General features: G+C 40.4%; 1 protein-coding gene across 1 annotated transcript; it reads left to right on the top strand.

The window, feature by feature from the left end:
- The first annotated feature begins 290 nt into the window (after positions 1 to 290).
- On the top strand, positions 291 to 1313 carry LOC150090359 (uncharacterized). The gene has a single exon (XM_090390282.1). It carries the CDS (start codon positions 291 to 293, stop codon positions 1311 to 1313), a length of 1023 nt encoding a protein of 340 aa, XP_090246408.1.
- The last annotated feature ends 15479 nt before the right edge of the window (positions 1314 to 16792 follow it).

Below are 16792 nucleotides of genomic sequence, written 5' to 3'. Positions count from 1 at the left end.
ACTATTTTTTTTTTTTTCCAATAAATGACGAGCGCATTCTTTATTGTACCTGTTGTCCAAATTCCTCTTCAGTACAGGATTTGAACTAGCTCCAGAGCCCTCTACATAGGGATACTTTATTTTAACAACCCTGTATTTAAGAATTCCGAGTAGAATATTTGGTGAAGATGGGTATTATTGTTCGTAATTGTTGAGGAAACTGTCACGATGGTAAAAATGAATTTCATTGTTTTAAACAAAAACATTTAAACAAATAAAATGGTAATACAAAACATTCAACGAATTCAGAAATGGCTAAAGTTCCCAGGTACGACTTTGGCTTGCTGAGGAGTAGGAAATTAAAGGAAGAAACTCAATTGGCCGTAAACGCTCTCCAGAATTCTCCAGAGGTGAAAGGACACTCACGGATCCGCAAGCGAAACATCCAGACTGTTCTGAATTTAATCAACAGGTGTCAAAAGGAAACGCGTAAAGAATTCGATGACTACGAATTTAAAGATCTCATTTACACTCTAGCTAAGGTTTGCTTTTGGAAAAACGTTGACGACGTGCAGTTGGTCGGACAAGTCCTTGTGAGTTTATACAATTGCGATCGCTTCGAGACACTTTCCGATCAAGAACTGCTTTACCCTGGAGAAATTCATGTTTTGTGGGCATGGCCTGGACACGATTTACCAGACGAAAGGAGCGTGCAGGAGTCCCCCGTGTGCTATTTTCATCGTGTTGCTAATGCAAACAGGCTGGTATTTGGCAGAGGGGCGCGATTCATCGATGCGATCTGTCATGGCAAATCCCAATTGCTCTCATTTAGCTATTTAAATTGGAGGTCAGACTTGATTCTGTTGTTATTAAGGCTTGGGGCAAATTTCAATGCAAAGAGCATTAAGGGAAATTCGAAAAGTGTAAAAAAACATCTGTGCCACCTTATTATTTTGTATTACTTCGAGAAGTTCATTTTCAGAGATGAAAACGACCCCGAAATGCAACAGCGGCACCATTTCCAAGAAAGGGCAGCCTGTGCGATGTATCTTCTTCGCGTTGCTCCTCAGATCTCAGTAGCAACTTTACAAAGTGTCATCCGGTCCCGGCAACCCTTAATTTCTAAGGATTTCCCGGCTATGACCATCCTCGATAGGACCATCGAATGGGTACCCCTTGTGAAACGACGATTTTGCAGTCCATCCGAGCTAACCCATCTTTGCAGATGTGCCATAAGACTTACCCTGCATAAAAGGTGGAGTCTTCCAGATGGTATTCAGAAGCTTGAACTTCCTTTGACACTCCGAAGATACGTTGACCTTTTAGAAGATTAATGACGGCAGTTCCAGTTCTGTTTGGAAATCTACTCCGACATCGATCAATGCGTTGTGATATTGAGCAGCTGATTCTAAATTTATGGTTTGTGCATGTTTTACATTTTATTATTTTCTGTACTAATAAAGGCAATCTGAAATATTCAAGCATCCTTCTAGACTTAATAAAAGAACATTGCTCTCATCTTTGCAATTTGATTAAAACTTTACAAAGCTATTAGACAAGACTGCAGTTCATATTTGAAACAGCGAATTCTCTGTTAGCGAGCACACCATTACAGGTGACATCCGGGACTATTGATAAAGCATAGAACTGCATTTCAATTCAAAATGTGGCGACGCACAAGTTGAGAAATCCCGGTTAACTCTACTAGAGAGAGAGAGAGAGAGAGAGAGAGAGAGAGAGAGAGAGAGAGAGAGAGAGAGCCTGCACTTGGAATTTTGGAATGCTTAAGCCACAGATTCTGAATGTTAACTTTTGCATCTTAATTTGAATTCAGTAACCGGAATAGTAACTAGACAGAGCTTCACCGGTTGCAGGTTGAATATAATCACCGTCCTTCCTACACCAGATTCAGTTCGAATGACGCGAGGAATGTTTGTGGTTGTTTTCACAACGTGGCTGAGTTTGTCGGTTTCAGGTAAGCGTAGAATTGTTTTTTTGTCCCGAAACTCGAGTCGGAAATTGATAAAAATAATAAACACTAAAACCGAAGTGGAGTGTAACCTGCCTTTAATTTCTTAAAGAATTACAGCTTAAAAATTACGATCCAAGAGAACCCTCTCCTCACAATTGATCAGCATTGATCACCATCAATTCTATTGTTTCAACAACACACTGATTGGACATAGGAGGACTGGAAACGAGTGTGCTGGCCTGATGGGTTCTTATACCTGGTGTAACACGCCGACTGACACCTTTGCGTGTTTCGCAAACCACGGGAATCCATGGATCCAGGCATGTGGCGGTGGTCATTTAATATAGACAATGTTTTGCTGATAGGAACTGCGATCCCTGGCGCGTATGGACCTACTTGTGACGCTATGGGCACCTCTTAGGAGACCATGTTCACCCTGCCATGTCAAAACGGGATCCTCCTAGGTAATAATAAGCTGTGTTATCGCCCTGCACTGTGCACGAGTGGCTCGAGGAACAGAATCACGGTATCAGCCTGACGGTGTTCAGACATCTATTGGAGTCGATGCCTCGGTAAATAGCAACTGTTCTTCGTGGGACGGTGGCCCAGCGCGCTATTAGGTAGAAGGTCATAATTCAGTGATCACTCAGTGTATATGTTCTGTACTGTACTCCCACTCTAAGAATGTTTTGAATTAAAACTCCGGTTGAGGTTTCCTGGAGCTATTTCATAGGTTAGTTTGTCATTCAGGGTGAGATTATTTTGATCAACAATAAGGATTTGGATGTTGAAGAATGAGACATCTGTTTGGCGGCTAATCTTTGTGAGCATCTCAATTATATGAGTGGGTAGGTTCAAGATTACTTTGGAAGAAGGAATGGGGGTTTCCTTTTTCGACGTAAAGTAAGGAATGGTCTGATTTTAATTCTTGAACGGATCTCAGTTACTTTACATGTAAGGCTTGGAATCCATACTATCGCGTTAAATAGTGCCTGCTGGTACTATTCAAAGATATAATATACACTGGTGTGCAAAACTTAAGGACCAACACTATTTCTAAAGGTTACAACTACAAAATCTTTACTTAAAGTAGTCTTTACTGATGAGAGTAGATTCAGTCTCATCTGAGATTCTGGATGTCAGCTAATCTGGCGAGAGGTTGGCACACGGTATTACCCCGCAGACATCACTGAAAGGAATCGATATCTCTTTCTACTATAGAAGATTTAGAAGTCCGGTTGTCCTGCCTCCCTAAAATCCACTCATGCATACCTTCTCGATGGTAAGCCCTGTTACGTCACTGAGGTGGCAACGAACGTGTAGAGTGGTTCTCTTCAAGATGCCTAGTCAGCGTGAAGAGGAAAAGACCAAACCCTCCAGCATATGACAGTACGGCAAAACAAATGGCCCTCAGTCCCCAGCAGCTTTCACTCTCCCTCTTACGTCAGCGAGAGGAGCAGAGTGGAAGCAGAGGGTGCTAAGAATCTCTGGGTACGACCAGGCTGCCACGCACGGAAACTGAACTTGGCCTGTTACAACGTAAGGTCACTCATTGGTGAAGACAGGATATTATTGCTGGAAAGGAATTAGAAAATGTGAATTGGAATATCATCGATTTGGCTGAAACAAGAAGAAGAAATGAATCACTTATAAGTTTATCAAGTGGAAATCTCCTGTACACCAAATGAAACAGTGAAAGGAGTGAAGGTGGAGTTGGGTTTCTGATCCATAAAGATTTAAAAAACAACATTTTGGAATTCAAAAGTACATCACCAAGGGTGTCAAGACTAATACTCAAGATTTCTAAGAGGTACAAGCTAAAGGTTATAATGATTTATGCGCCAACATCGAGCCATGATGATGAAGAGGTTGAAGAAATGTACACCGAAACTGAGAGTCTTCTAAGGTTGGAAAAAGACAAAACAGCGCAGAAAGGGGAACTATAGGAAATTTTTAAATTGGTGAAAGAAATAAAAGAGGTGAAAGACTTACGGAATTTGCAGAATCTCAATGATTGTCACTAATGAACACTTTTTTCAAGAAAAGGGTGAACAGAAAGTGGACATGGAAGAGTCCAAATGGATTAACAACTAATGAAATCGACTTCATCCTCACTAACAGAAGATATTGTAAATGATGTTACCGTCCTGAATATGGTAAATGTTGAAAGTGAACACAGAATGGTAAGATGTACACTTGATATAGATGTAGGAAAGGAAAGGAAAAAACTGACTCGAGTAAATAATACAAAGCTCTTTGAGATAACAGAACAGGAGAAAAAGCAGTATGCACTGGAACTTAAGAACAAGTTTGAGCTTCTGCAGACTGCTCAAGACCAAGATATCGACGAGGAACATTACAACTTTCTGAAAGTGATAAAGCCCAAGAAACCTATAGGGAAAAAAGAAATCCAAGGAAGAAAAAATTAGTCAAGACACACTTGTTATGATGAACCGAAGGCGAAAAATGAAGAGCAAGATAAACACTGACAAGGAAAAAATTGAGTATACTGAGTTATGCAAAGCCATTAGAAAGAGACTCAGAGAGGACATAAGAAGATTTAACACAAGAAAAGTAGAACAAGCATTAAGGGAAAACAGAGGACTTAAATCAGCAGCCATGAGCAGTAATACAGAAAGACAAATGATACTGAAGAATAGCGATGGTGTACTTATAAACAGCAGAGAAGGCATAATTCAAATAGCAGAAGACTACTATAGAGAATTATACAAGGAGCGAGGGAATGATGCCAGCAGTGGGGAAGATGGATTGCAAAGTAGCAACACATACGACATACCCGATGTCATCGGGACTGCACTGTGCACGAGTGGCTCGAGGAACACATTCACAGTATCACCCGTCTATGTTGGCCACCAAATTCGCTTGACTTCAATCTAACTGATCTTATGTGGGTTGTTTTTAACGGTAAATCAGGCGTATGGACACGCAATCGTCATCCGGCACTGTGGAAAGCCATGAGGGCAACATAGCTGCAGATCCCTACGGAAGTGCTCAGACATCTAGTGGAATCAAAGCCTAGGCGAATAGCGACTGTTATCAGTGGGAATGGTGGCCCAGTACGGTATTAGGTAGATGGTTATAATTCAGTGATCACTCAGTGTATATGTTCTGTACTGTTTTCCCAAACTAAGAATGTTTTGAATTAACATTCCAGTTAAGGTCGCCTGGGGCTAATCATAGGTTGTCGCTGAGGGTGAGGGTATTTAGAAAGAGAATAATAATAATTATTATTATCATCATCAGTTTATTCAACAGACACCCCTGTACAGAAATTATCTAGGAGGGTGGCTCATCCATACATCCAACTAAACTTATTAGAGTGTAACATAGGATAAAATATCAGTAAATACCTAAGATATATAAACATAGAGGAAAAATTACATATAGATACAAAAATCATACATTCATAGAAAAATTACAAAATTACAAAACAATATACAAATACAAAAGGAATGCCCTCAGTCCTAGAAGAGCCTTTTGGAAATATAATATATCGTTCATTTAAGATTTTTACGAGTTCGAGGGCACTTGAAGTCTTTCTTGATTCACGTTCTTCATCATATTTGTAGTTCTGTATACAGATCCGCTGCAGTGAGCTTCCTGTAAGTTTTCTCAACTCATGGCAATACCTGTCCGGGTCTATTTTGAGGTCTCTAAACAGTTCCAGAGTATTGGCAGGAAACATTCACCTTAATCCGTCCAAGTTATTAAGAGCGCTTCGGAGACTATGAGGATTGTGTAAGCGGGCTCCAGGGCGGGGCCTTATTACAAGATTTTCAATTTGAGGGGCATCTAAACTCCCAGTCAGAAGTTGTGCTAGAGTGCAGATGTTACGTATTGTGATCATCTGAATCCACGGAACTGTGTTCAAGTTTGCGTACAATATGGATTTCGAAATTGTGAAGGGCTTCCTGGCAATCCTATTTAACCACCGGAGCAACCAGTATTCCAGGCTGAGAAATTTCCTGATATAAGTATTTGGAGCAGAGGACCAAATTGTCGAAGCATATAAGGATACAGGTATGATACATCTTAGTATATATTGGGTCAGTGGCTGCTGGTTTCGAATCCCAGTTATTTCCTGTCTTACAGCCCATATGGCAGCAAGAGGTTTTGTACTCGTGTTCTGAAAGTGCCTTTGGAAGGTAAAGCCCTCGTCCCACGTCACTCCTAGGTCGGTTGACTTTCAATGAGTTGAATTTCTTAATCTGTGCTCCATTAAGAGATAATTTGATTTGATTTTTAATCTTCTTCTTAGTTATTGTCTGTTGTGCTGACTTTTCTGAGTTTAGCTGTAAACCGATTTTGCGTAGGTATGTCTCCAGTTCATACAGCTTAGCGTTGGCATGGAAATTGACGTGGGACACCAGAGATCCTTCGTTGGAGACAACACAATATTTTATATCATCGGCGTAAGAAATAAAATTTTGATTCCGGGCCAGAAAAGGCTCCAGGGCGGCAGCGAACAGCAAAGCTGATAAAACACCTCCCTGAGGGATGCCCCGAGTGAGAATCGCGCATGCTCGCGCAGCACGTCAGTCGAGTAAAAAAGTGCTCTACTATTTTGATCTTAATTTAATTGCCTGAATAGTTAATAACAGTGGTATTTGGTATCATCAGGAAGAGGAATATTTAGTCTCCAAAATGAGTGTATCAGCTTCTGAAAGAAGTCATCAGGCAAAGTTATTTTATTAATTTTAGATCTGCATAAGCAACTTTACTGACAAAAGATTTTCCAACACAAGTAGTTCAGCTCGTACAAGGACTAATTAAGCTACATCAAGGTCAAGTTAGCGCACATAGGGCAGGTTTTCCAGGTGATCGCCTGCCTGGTGACAAAACGGCCAGAAACAACTAAACAACACAACAACACACACACTGCACGAACATAACATTACACACATTTCTGGCCTGTTACAGTGCTCTGTAACCATCACAGTGTACAATGACGTTGAACTTTCGTTCAGGTGCCGTCCTACATAAGATACTATACATTGCGCCACGTGAGGGTGTATTCTGCGCGGAATTCTTGTTGTTGTACAATTAGGTGCCTTGGCTTCAAGATGGTCTTGATGATCCGCAGTAGTTTGCCCTCAATGCGGAAATAAACTTTTAATGTTTTCGAGTGCAGGTAACGCCACATTATCGAAAGCTGCCTTTATATCGAGGAATATGATGTCAATTTGGGCTTTTTCATTTAATGCATGCTGCATTCTGAAGAGGGTCTCCAACAGATTAGTAGTAGTGGATCGTCTCGGTACTACGGTATGGAGGGGGGGATGGCATGTGCTCACCGGCAGCACAAAGTAGTGATTCCATCTCTGGGGGAGCTCTCCATCTCTCAGGATGTTTTGGAAAATGTGCAACAGAGCATCAACAAAATAAGCACTGCATATTTTTAAAATAAAGATAGGAAACCCGTCGGGGCCGATCGTAGATTTGGTAGGCAAGGAATTGATGGCATTGATGAGATCTTCTCTAGAAATAGTGAGTGTGGATAAAGCATTCTCGCAAACGCCTCCTCTCGCTAAAATATGTTGTGCCATATTCTCCAGCTGATATCCTTGGACATTTTTTGCTTTACCTTCAACTGGCAGCCTTTCAGAGCACTCCTTAGCCCATTGTCCGAATGTGGTTTCTTCCATTTCAAATTTAGCGGCCTTTCTGCTCACGATTCGTTTCGAATGGCGAAGCTTTCTAATAACCTCTTAGTACCGTGAATGTCGTTTCTTTTTCAAGAAAATGTCTCTGTTTTTTCTTGTAGTCCGTGAAGTCTTAATCCAATCCTGATTTTTTTCCATCTCCTATAAGCCTTTTGCTTGGCCACAAACGCCTGTTTTAAATACTCGTTGAACCACGGTTTAGTTTTGTCGGCGAGCCTTACTTCTTCTGAGGCACCCAGGTCAGCAATAAATAGGAGCTCTTTCTCCATCAAGTTGGCAGCTTCTTCCACCGGTTTATTATATAGAGCATTCCAGTTGTAGGTCTTGAGATGTTTTAAAATAATCCCAGGTCTAATGAACTAAAGAGAGTATATCTTCTTGGTTTGACGAGTTTGCTCATCGATGCGTTGCTCACCTGCACTATTGGACACGGAAATTTCACAACATATTGGGTTGTGATCTGAGTGGAATTTAGTTTGAGGGGTGATATTTTTTATGTTTATCATATTATGATATAATAAATCGAAATGCTGCTAGGCATATTAAAGTCACCAGTTACAATCACGGGAATATCTATGCCAAGATTCTTTGAAATCCACACAAGAAGCTAGGTCCTGGTGTCAGCACTGTGTTCCGGCGGAAGATAGATGAGGCAGATTTCGATTTCTTGAGCCTTCCTCCTGAAAGACGCGGATATGGCTTCAAAGTTTGCAGACTGACTTGGTTTAATTTTTGTAGGATGCAATCTTTCATGATAAAGGATTGCAACTCCTCCACCCCGCTTATCTCTTCTGCTGTTCCCAATAAATCTGTAACTGGAGGATTATACCAGCAGATCCAGTTGCCTGTTATTATTTAGCCAAGTCTGAACTATACACATAAAGTTATATTCTTCAAGGAGCAGGCAGGTTTGCAATGTGTGCAGTTTGTTAACAACACTTCTAGCGTTCTGAATAAAACAGCAAATGGTGTGGCATTCTCCAGAAGGGGCATTCTGCTTCTTTAGTGGCTATATAGGTTAATGCGTACTACTGGTTCTCTGCACGGATGCTGCGTTCTTTTCTCGACATCTTTTAACTAGCGCTCCCACCGGCCAGTTGTTGTCATCAAGGATTAGATTTAGGTCAATCAGGGGAGCATGTGAGCAAATATGACCCGTAAGAAGGATGCCTTGTTTTCAGCTGTCTTACTTCTGTGTGGACTCCGAATCCTGGAGCAAACATGGCCCTTATGTCATTCGCTTGCGTGTTCGGGGCAAGCCTAGTAACAAAGACTTTCTCTCCGGTTCTGACGGCTGTAATATTGAACCTCCTTGCCAATTGGCCATCTGTAGGGAGGTTTGTATGCGCTGTATCTACATTAAAATTATAGTTCGGAGATTGTGTAGAGAGATAAGAGTTATTATTCCGGATCTGGCTATTGTGTACTTTTGTTATAGAAGTTGCTCTTCGGTTGGCAGCCTTCGACATACTCTGATTCTGCACCCTCCCATAAGTCTTCTGAGATAAGGTTTTCCTTGTATTCCCGTTTGATGTTATTTCCACATATGTCAGCGTGGGATACTTTTCAGGGCACACTCTATCAGCCTCACATATGGCCGGAGAATAAGAGCAAGATCGGTCCTGTGGTAAGGGAGATGGGGGACTCGGGTAGGGGCCTTAGATCCTTGTTGCATATATTCTACGAGGGACTGTTGCTCATGATTATCTATCACCGGTGGTTGCTCGATAAGTGCTCTAGTTTCTCTGTTTCGCAGATAGGGAGTGATGGTAGGGATGTTTAATATGGCATCTGTTGGTCTATATCCCACTAATGGTTCAGCATTAATAGCCGAGAAGGGGGCAGGAGCTTGGGCATCCTGTCCGCTTCTATGGAGTATAGCGCCATCCTCTTCACCTCATCTAATGATTTGGATATCCTCGTGGGTAGCGAAGCAGTTGGTAAAATCGCACCGGTTTGCAAAGACCTGAGTTCGAGTCCCATCGATCCTTACGTTTGGAAGTTTTATGGGCTTTTTTCACAACGTGGTTGAGTTGGGCGGTCTCAGGCAAGGAAAGCATGGGTTTTTCGCCCAGAAACTGGTGTTTTTTGTCCACCAAACAGAAAACCGACCCCAGAACTCATGTAATATACTGAGCAAAATGGCCGTAGTCGCTAATGCTCCTAACATCCTACTACAACAAAATCCTACCACTACAGGGATTTGGACGTTTGTAGGATTAGATATCTGTTTCGGAAGTAATCTCTGTGAGCATTTTAATTGTGCGGGTAGGTGGAAGGAGCAATGGGGTTTTTTTTTTCAAGATAAACTTATTATGCTTCTTATTTTTTTAAAATCTGCTCTCTAATACGCTACTTTTGAAAATATGAAGATAGACAATAACCACAAACGTAGTTATTGTATATCTTCATGCTTTTCTTTAGGGTAATACCTATAAAGAAAAATTGTTTCTATAACAACAACAACAACAACATTTTCTGTACCTGCCAGAAAACGCAGACTATACAAAGTTAGGACCGAGGTGTTCTTGAAATCCCATTGGTGAGCTTCGACGCGAGAAATTTTAATGTTTTTTTTTTTTTTCTCAGAAGGTGGCTGAGTTAGTCAGTCTCATGAAACATTGCATTGATTTTAAGTCCAAAAGATCGGATGTTTTCTTCCAGAAAACTGGAGATAAAACCCCAGACCACAAAATACACGCAGTTTATAGACACACTGTACTGACACCTCATAGCCTTAGAAGCTTTGAGGTAATCTTAGATAACCTTATACTTAGCAAAAAAATTCTGTCTTCTTGGGCACAGCACGATTAACACAGTGAACAGTATTAAGCATTAATGGTAATGTAGTAGTAAAAAATCCAAGTTTTTTTTATCATAGTTACTGCTTGGGATAAGAGGATGGTTTAAGTGGAAGAAGAGAGGGAGTGGTTATCACTTGGAATTTCTCTTCGTGGACTAATGTTATTAGTGGTGTTCCGAGGGTTCAGTGCTGTACCCATCGTTGTTTTCTATATTTATTAATAATCACTAGGGGGATGCTCACGCTTCTTTTGATAAAATAAAATAAAATATAGTACAGAAGCTTTCGACACTGTGTGTGTCTCTTCAGCTATGAATACATAAATACGTTACATATGGAAGTCAAGGTTGGTACGGCGTGGTCATGTTAGATAAACAATGCGTGTGCACGAGGTTTGTCTAGCATGAACACGTTTAAACAGAAGTTTGTTTTACCACAGTAAAACAAGTGTAAGGACCTGTCCTTACAACTGTTAAAAATAATGAGGGTTATTGATATTGAATAAAATTATTAAGGAATATTAACACAGACAACCATTTGAAATATATATGGTCAAAAAACTAATAACTGAAATTGTATAGGATAATTCAGATAAGTCAAGGTTTAATTGTGCTCGTTACGCCTATTACCTTTAAGCTAGAGGAAGATTAACGTAGCAACGGGGGGGAAGCGTTTCGAACACGCGATACAATAGGAAACACTGATGGAGCAGACCGTAGTTAATGAGCTCAGATCAGAGTTAACATTTCGCCCTAAAGTACAATGAGCTGAAACAAAAATAAATAAGATAGAGATGGAGCTCAGTAATGGAGGTATTCATGATATTTAAGTGCACACTTTAAAATTTCACGGGGGCAATTAACGACAGGTGTATCAAGGCCAATACAGGGCATAGCTGGGCAAACACAAAGACGATCTAGAAACTCCAAAATTACAGGAATTTCCAGTTGCCTTTCTAAAAAAATTCTAGGAATTGCTGGAAACAAGTAGCCCTCTCTAAAAATGATGGAAAACACGCCCACGAAGAGTATAGGAGACGAATGGGAATCACAGGGGAAGGGATGTATTTGTCAGCGATTGGTCTGAACGAAAAAGCGCAGGAAATTTTGAAATTCAGAGTGAGGAGAAGGAGAAGTTTTTTTGAAGTAGTTTTCGAAAGTGGGTAGAGGAAGACAGTCGTGGGGCAGAGTCGTTGCTGAGTTTGGGGGAGATGGTTGGGTAGTCTTTGGAAGTGCGTAGAGGAAGACAGTCGTGTGAGGTAGTTTTCGGAAGTGCGTAGAGGAAGACAGTCGTGGCGCAGAGTCGTTGCTGAGTTTGGGGAGATGGTTTAGGAATGGGAAGGAAATTTTCTTTGTGAGAAATTTCGTAAGCCTAAAGTTGGGAAAAGAAATGTGTCCATGTGGAAGAAGGAATATTCTGCAGTAGCCAATGTATACTACAGCAGTGTGAGAAGCCGACGAAATTCATAGCGAAGGAGGAGGAGTGCCCAAGGAAAATCCTAGAGAACGCCGTAAGAAAAGGACCCTTATTCAATTCAACAGCGCAGTGCCTATGGGAGAGCGAATCTCAAGTAAATTGATGCATTCCATGGATGAGCAACCGCCCGCCTCCTAATCTACACCGTTATGCTGATGATTAGGAAAATCCCTGAATAGGAAAATCACTTGGAAACTGAGTAAGTGATAGTTCAGTAAGAAACAAAACTTAAGTTTATAAAGGAAGGACTCTAGGAGAAATACCTAATCTATAAGAGAAAGTTAAATGTAATTGTAACCATGACCACAGAACGGTAGTGAAATTAAGTGTAGGTTTTTAAGATAAAGATTTATAAATGGGTAGAAAGGATACTTTGAGATAATAGTTGATTTTGAGGGAATGACAAAGTAGGTAACAAAGGATTGTAGTTGATTATGAAATTATAGCGAATTTGGATTTATAGAGAGTATAACACAGAGTGGTAGTAACTGTTTTAAATGGATAAAACGCTTATAGAGTGCCCTGCTAGTTAAAGGATTATAGGATTAGATACGGGAAACGGTTAATTACTATTGTTGATTATGAATGATGAACAGGTCTGTAGTTGAGGAAAGGATTTGCTAACTGAGGTATATTTATATATATGTATGTATACGTGGTGATTTTGGAAAGGGATATAAATATGTGTATATATATAGCTACTTAAAAATTGTTTATTGCCATGCTGGAAGCCACTTGTAAACCTACTAGGACAGTTGATTGGTCGGAAACTCATGTAAGGATCATAAGATGTAATGACTCTTAGATCCGTTAGAACCCAAGGATGAGACACACGAAGAAAATAATGATATGTATATATATAGGTATGAAAACTCTGTAGTTTGAATTACAAAGATATACACAGATAAGGCCTAACGGCCTAACAAAGCTACACATATTAAAGTTCACAGTCAATCTTAGCTATTGATTGGAAATGTATATATATATATATATTGTCAATAAATATTATTATGATTTGGTACTTAAGTGTTTGTCAGTCATTTTGAACTTCAGCCAATCCAGAGGAGAAAAAAAATATTGAGACCCCCTTAGAGTCTAGAAACTTCTGGGAGACAAACAAGTCAGGTGTAAAGTGGGAGGGGACTAAACGGGGGGGGGGGGGGGGCACAGTAGAGTACAGGGAATAATTAAATAAGCCCTTATAGCATTGTGAAACAGGTTGAAAAAAAAGAAGATTATTTAAATAAAGTAAATAAAAACAAATAAGAATAAACATAAAAATAAACCCCCCCCCACACAAGCTTGTGTTACGGATTTTTGTATTTTTCACGTATTAGCACGTAACCCGCATCCCTCTTCTCTCATTGGCTGAATAAATATAACTAGGGGGAAAATTATTTTAATGTATAGAAAGACATTGATGCAGATATATCAGCCTTAATGTCTTAGTTTGCTAATGACATAAATTATTATTATTATTATTAACATCATTTTATTTCCACATCAGTGGGCACTACCGAAAGACCCTGGTTAGGCTTCACGGGCGAACGTTATGCAAATTCCAGTTGATTACATTGATTGGAATTACAAGAAATCAGAACAATTGAAAATACAGAGAAAACACACACACACACACACACACACACACACACACATACACACACACACAACGGGAATCCAGGAAAGCCTTGCCTGGGAAATACTTCCACTTAAAGATTATCGTTCATGTTTATAGACTTCTTTCAGGGTGTCCTCTCCATAGCGCTTCCAGTTAGAGAACGATCAGGCATCAATTCCCACCGAGTTATACATTCCGGACGTATTTGCCGGAAACACTGCTCTAATGTATTGCACGTTTTGCAGGGAAGATTGTGGATAAGGTGTTAAATTGCACCGGGTTCGTTCTGAGGTCCGAGGATGTAGAAACGTCCCAGATATCAGGAGAATCCATTTGGCAGCATAGAAATTGTGCCAAGATGTAGAGATTCCTCTCTTTGATGATGGGATCCCAGAGTTTCATGCCAAGGTTTGCATAGAGCACGCTCCTAGACATGGTAAAAGGATAGCCTATCTCCCTGTTTAGCCATCTCAGGAGCCAATATTCAACAGAACGGTATTGGTATCAAATTGCTTCGGACGTATTCCAAAAGGAACCGTCGAGGTCTAAGATCGACCAACTCCTGCCGGATTGCCCGAATTTCCGCAAGCGTTTTTAACCTGGCCATCTTGAATTGGTCTTTGAAACTAATCCCGTCGTCCAACTTCAACCACAAATCCGTGTGGGAGTGAACCTTTTTAATGGCTGCCCCGTTGATTGTGATCATAATCTCATTCATAGTCCTTTTTGGCAAAGTTATCTGAGCTGCCTTCTGAGGATTCAACTTAACCCTCAGATGTCCTAGATAATCCTGGAATTCAAACAATACTATCTGGTTTTCATATGCGACTGTCTCAACTTTTGTTCGATCATCGGATGTAACCAGCATATTCAGATCATAAGCGTAGTAAGCGTATGTAATGAAGATTGGGTGCTTCTCAAGGAAGGGCTCTAATGCCGTGGCAAAAAACCATGATGAAAGAACTCCCCCTTGTGGGATGCCGACAGAGGTCGTGGTGGTCCTCTTCAATCAATGGTTCTTTTCATAAACCTACCTGTTAATGAGAAGCTGATTGAGAACAGCAAGAAAGTTACCTTCGATTCTGAAATAATGCTTCAAATTTTTAACTAGCTCTGTTGTGCTGAGTGTGTCGAAGGCTGCTTGTATGTCCAGGAATAACATTTCAAGTTGTTTCTTAGAGTTTAGGGCTTTTTGGATTGCCCAGCTGATTATTAATAGATTAGACAGCTTAGACTTCTTAGAAATAACAGTATGAAGATGTTGTGGTCACCCATTGAACCAGGGATCGACTAAGATGCGCTGTATTGTTTTTTCAAACACTTTTAGCAGCCCAGAGGAAATAGAGATTGCGCTGTAGCCGTTGGGGTCTCTCGGTTTGTTTGCTTGTTTTTGGAATTGGTAATGTATGAAAGACATTCCAAAATTTTTGGTTGATACCAGTCTCGAGAATACGAATGAAGATGTAAGGTAACAGGCCATTCACATAGACACTGCATATTTTCAGAATAAAGAGTGGAAATAGGTCGGGACTAACAGTAGGTTTACTGGTAAGGCTGTTTATTGCTTTCATAATCATGTCCCTCTAGACCTTAAAATACGCAAGCCCGGTCCTGGAATTATCTGTGATGGCCTCTACAGGGAGGGGTGGATGTTGTTCCTGTTCACGGTGGAGGTTTGACTGTACCCACAGTTTTATTCTTCCTTAACACATTTCCACCTGACGACCACGTGTGGAAACGATGCGCTTGGAATGCCTAAACCTTCTCTGGAAATACTTACGATTCTCTGTCTGTGTAACAAGCCTCTCTCTTCTCCCATTCAACTATCCATAAATGTTGGCAGTGTGGTTAAAGACAGGCATCAGTGTGAGCTACTGCAACAAGATCGATGAAAATTAGGTCGATGGGATGAGAAATGGTAGTCCAAGTTTAAGAATTGACAAATGCAAGGTATTGTACATGGGTAGCAGTAATCCCAGAGTAACTTATCAACTGTGGGTACTACACTCAGGGTAGCCAAGAATGAAAAACACCTGCGAGTAATTGTACATTGAGACATGAAATTCTCTGAGAAGTGCATACATTCTGCCAGGACAGCTCATGCAATTTTGTCAATGATATACAGGAATTGTGCTAGAAGGATAGAAAGGTGATTATCCCTTTGTACAAGCCCATGGTGAAGCCGAAACTTCAGTACTGTATACAGGCCGGGAGGCCTCACTTTAAGAAGGATGTAGATTACCAGGGCAACCAGTCTGTTGAAATAAACAAACGAGTAGTCTTACCTAGAGAGAATTTTCGTTTCTGCAAATTGCAGAGTCGCAAGACAAGATACTGGGGTGGGGGAGATCTGATTGAGGTGTTTAACGCCTTGAATTCTTTGAGTAAGTTGAATGTTAATGGCATTATTCCACTTGCTGAGACTACACACATGAGGGCGCATAAATTAAAGTTGAGGAAGGGTGGTTGTAGGATAGATATGCGGAAGTTTATCTCCAGGTAGCTGGTAGTTGATTGTTAGAAAAGGCTTCCATCTGTTTTTTTTTTTTTTTTTTTTTGTGAAAGTGGACTCAAGGAAGAATTACAATTTCTTGAAATATGGATGGAAGATTTTGTAAGCTTGCTTTCATGCATCATTTGCCTATACAACTACTACTACCGTCCCTTAAAATAAATTCCACCAAAATAAGTCCATTAGTGTCAAGTCGCTGATCACAGAACTGAACCTTCGTACTCCGTCCAATGACATGAAAATTGGAAACCCAAGCGGGCTGTTGGAAGTGAGAGAACTCAACCTTGTTGGATGAATATAGTGTTGCATCATGAGCAATTTACGAGCTCAGATAATGCTCGAGAATGTCTCAATACACAGAAACGGTGATTTTTCTTTCTATGAAGACTGACCTTAAACCATTTCTGCAACTTTCAGGAACAAAACAGTTTAACTTTGGAACTGGACGTTTCAAAACCACTTTAGTTTTTTTTCATTTTCCCGCACTCGAAAATCGTGGGCACCTTGCACTTCATATCGATGGTTCAACTGCTGATGATCCTGCTCAGGTAGCTAACAAACTAAATGAATATGTCACATTTCCTTTGTAGCCGGAAATTGAACCCATTAATTAAAAAAAAAAAAAGAAAAAAAAAGTGAATGAACAACTGGTTTACATGTACAATTCCCGTTCGGAACAATACCATTGCCGTTTTACTCTGTATTATTTCTGTTCGTTTTGTTTGTTGCACATCACTGGGGTTCGTCA

The sequence above is a fragment of the Mastigoproctus giganteus genome, chromosome 2, assembly GCF_048544385.1.
Source record: "Mastigoproctus giganteus isolate SK-2022 chromosome 2, ASM4854438v1, whole genome shotgun sequence".
In the NCBI taxonomy this organism is placed as follows: Eukaryota; Metazoa; Arthropoda; class Arachnida; order Uropygi; family Thelyphonidae; genus Mastigoproctus; species Mastigoproctus giganteus.
This window is presented reverse-complemented; position numbering and strand designations above follow the sequence as displayed.

Coding starts and splice junctions, on each gene's coding strand:
- LOC150090359 (XM_090390282.1), top strand. CDS start 291: ATGGCTAAAGTTCCCAGGTACGACTTTGGCTTGCTGAGGAGTAGGAAA.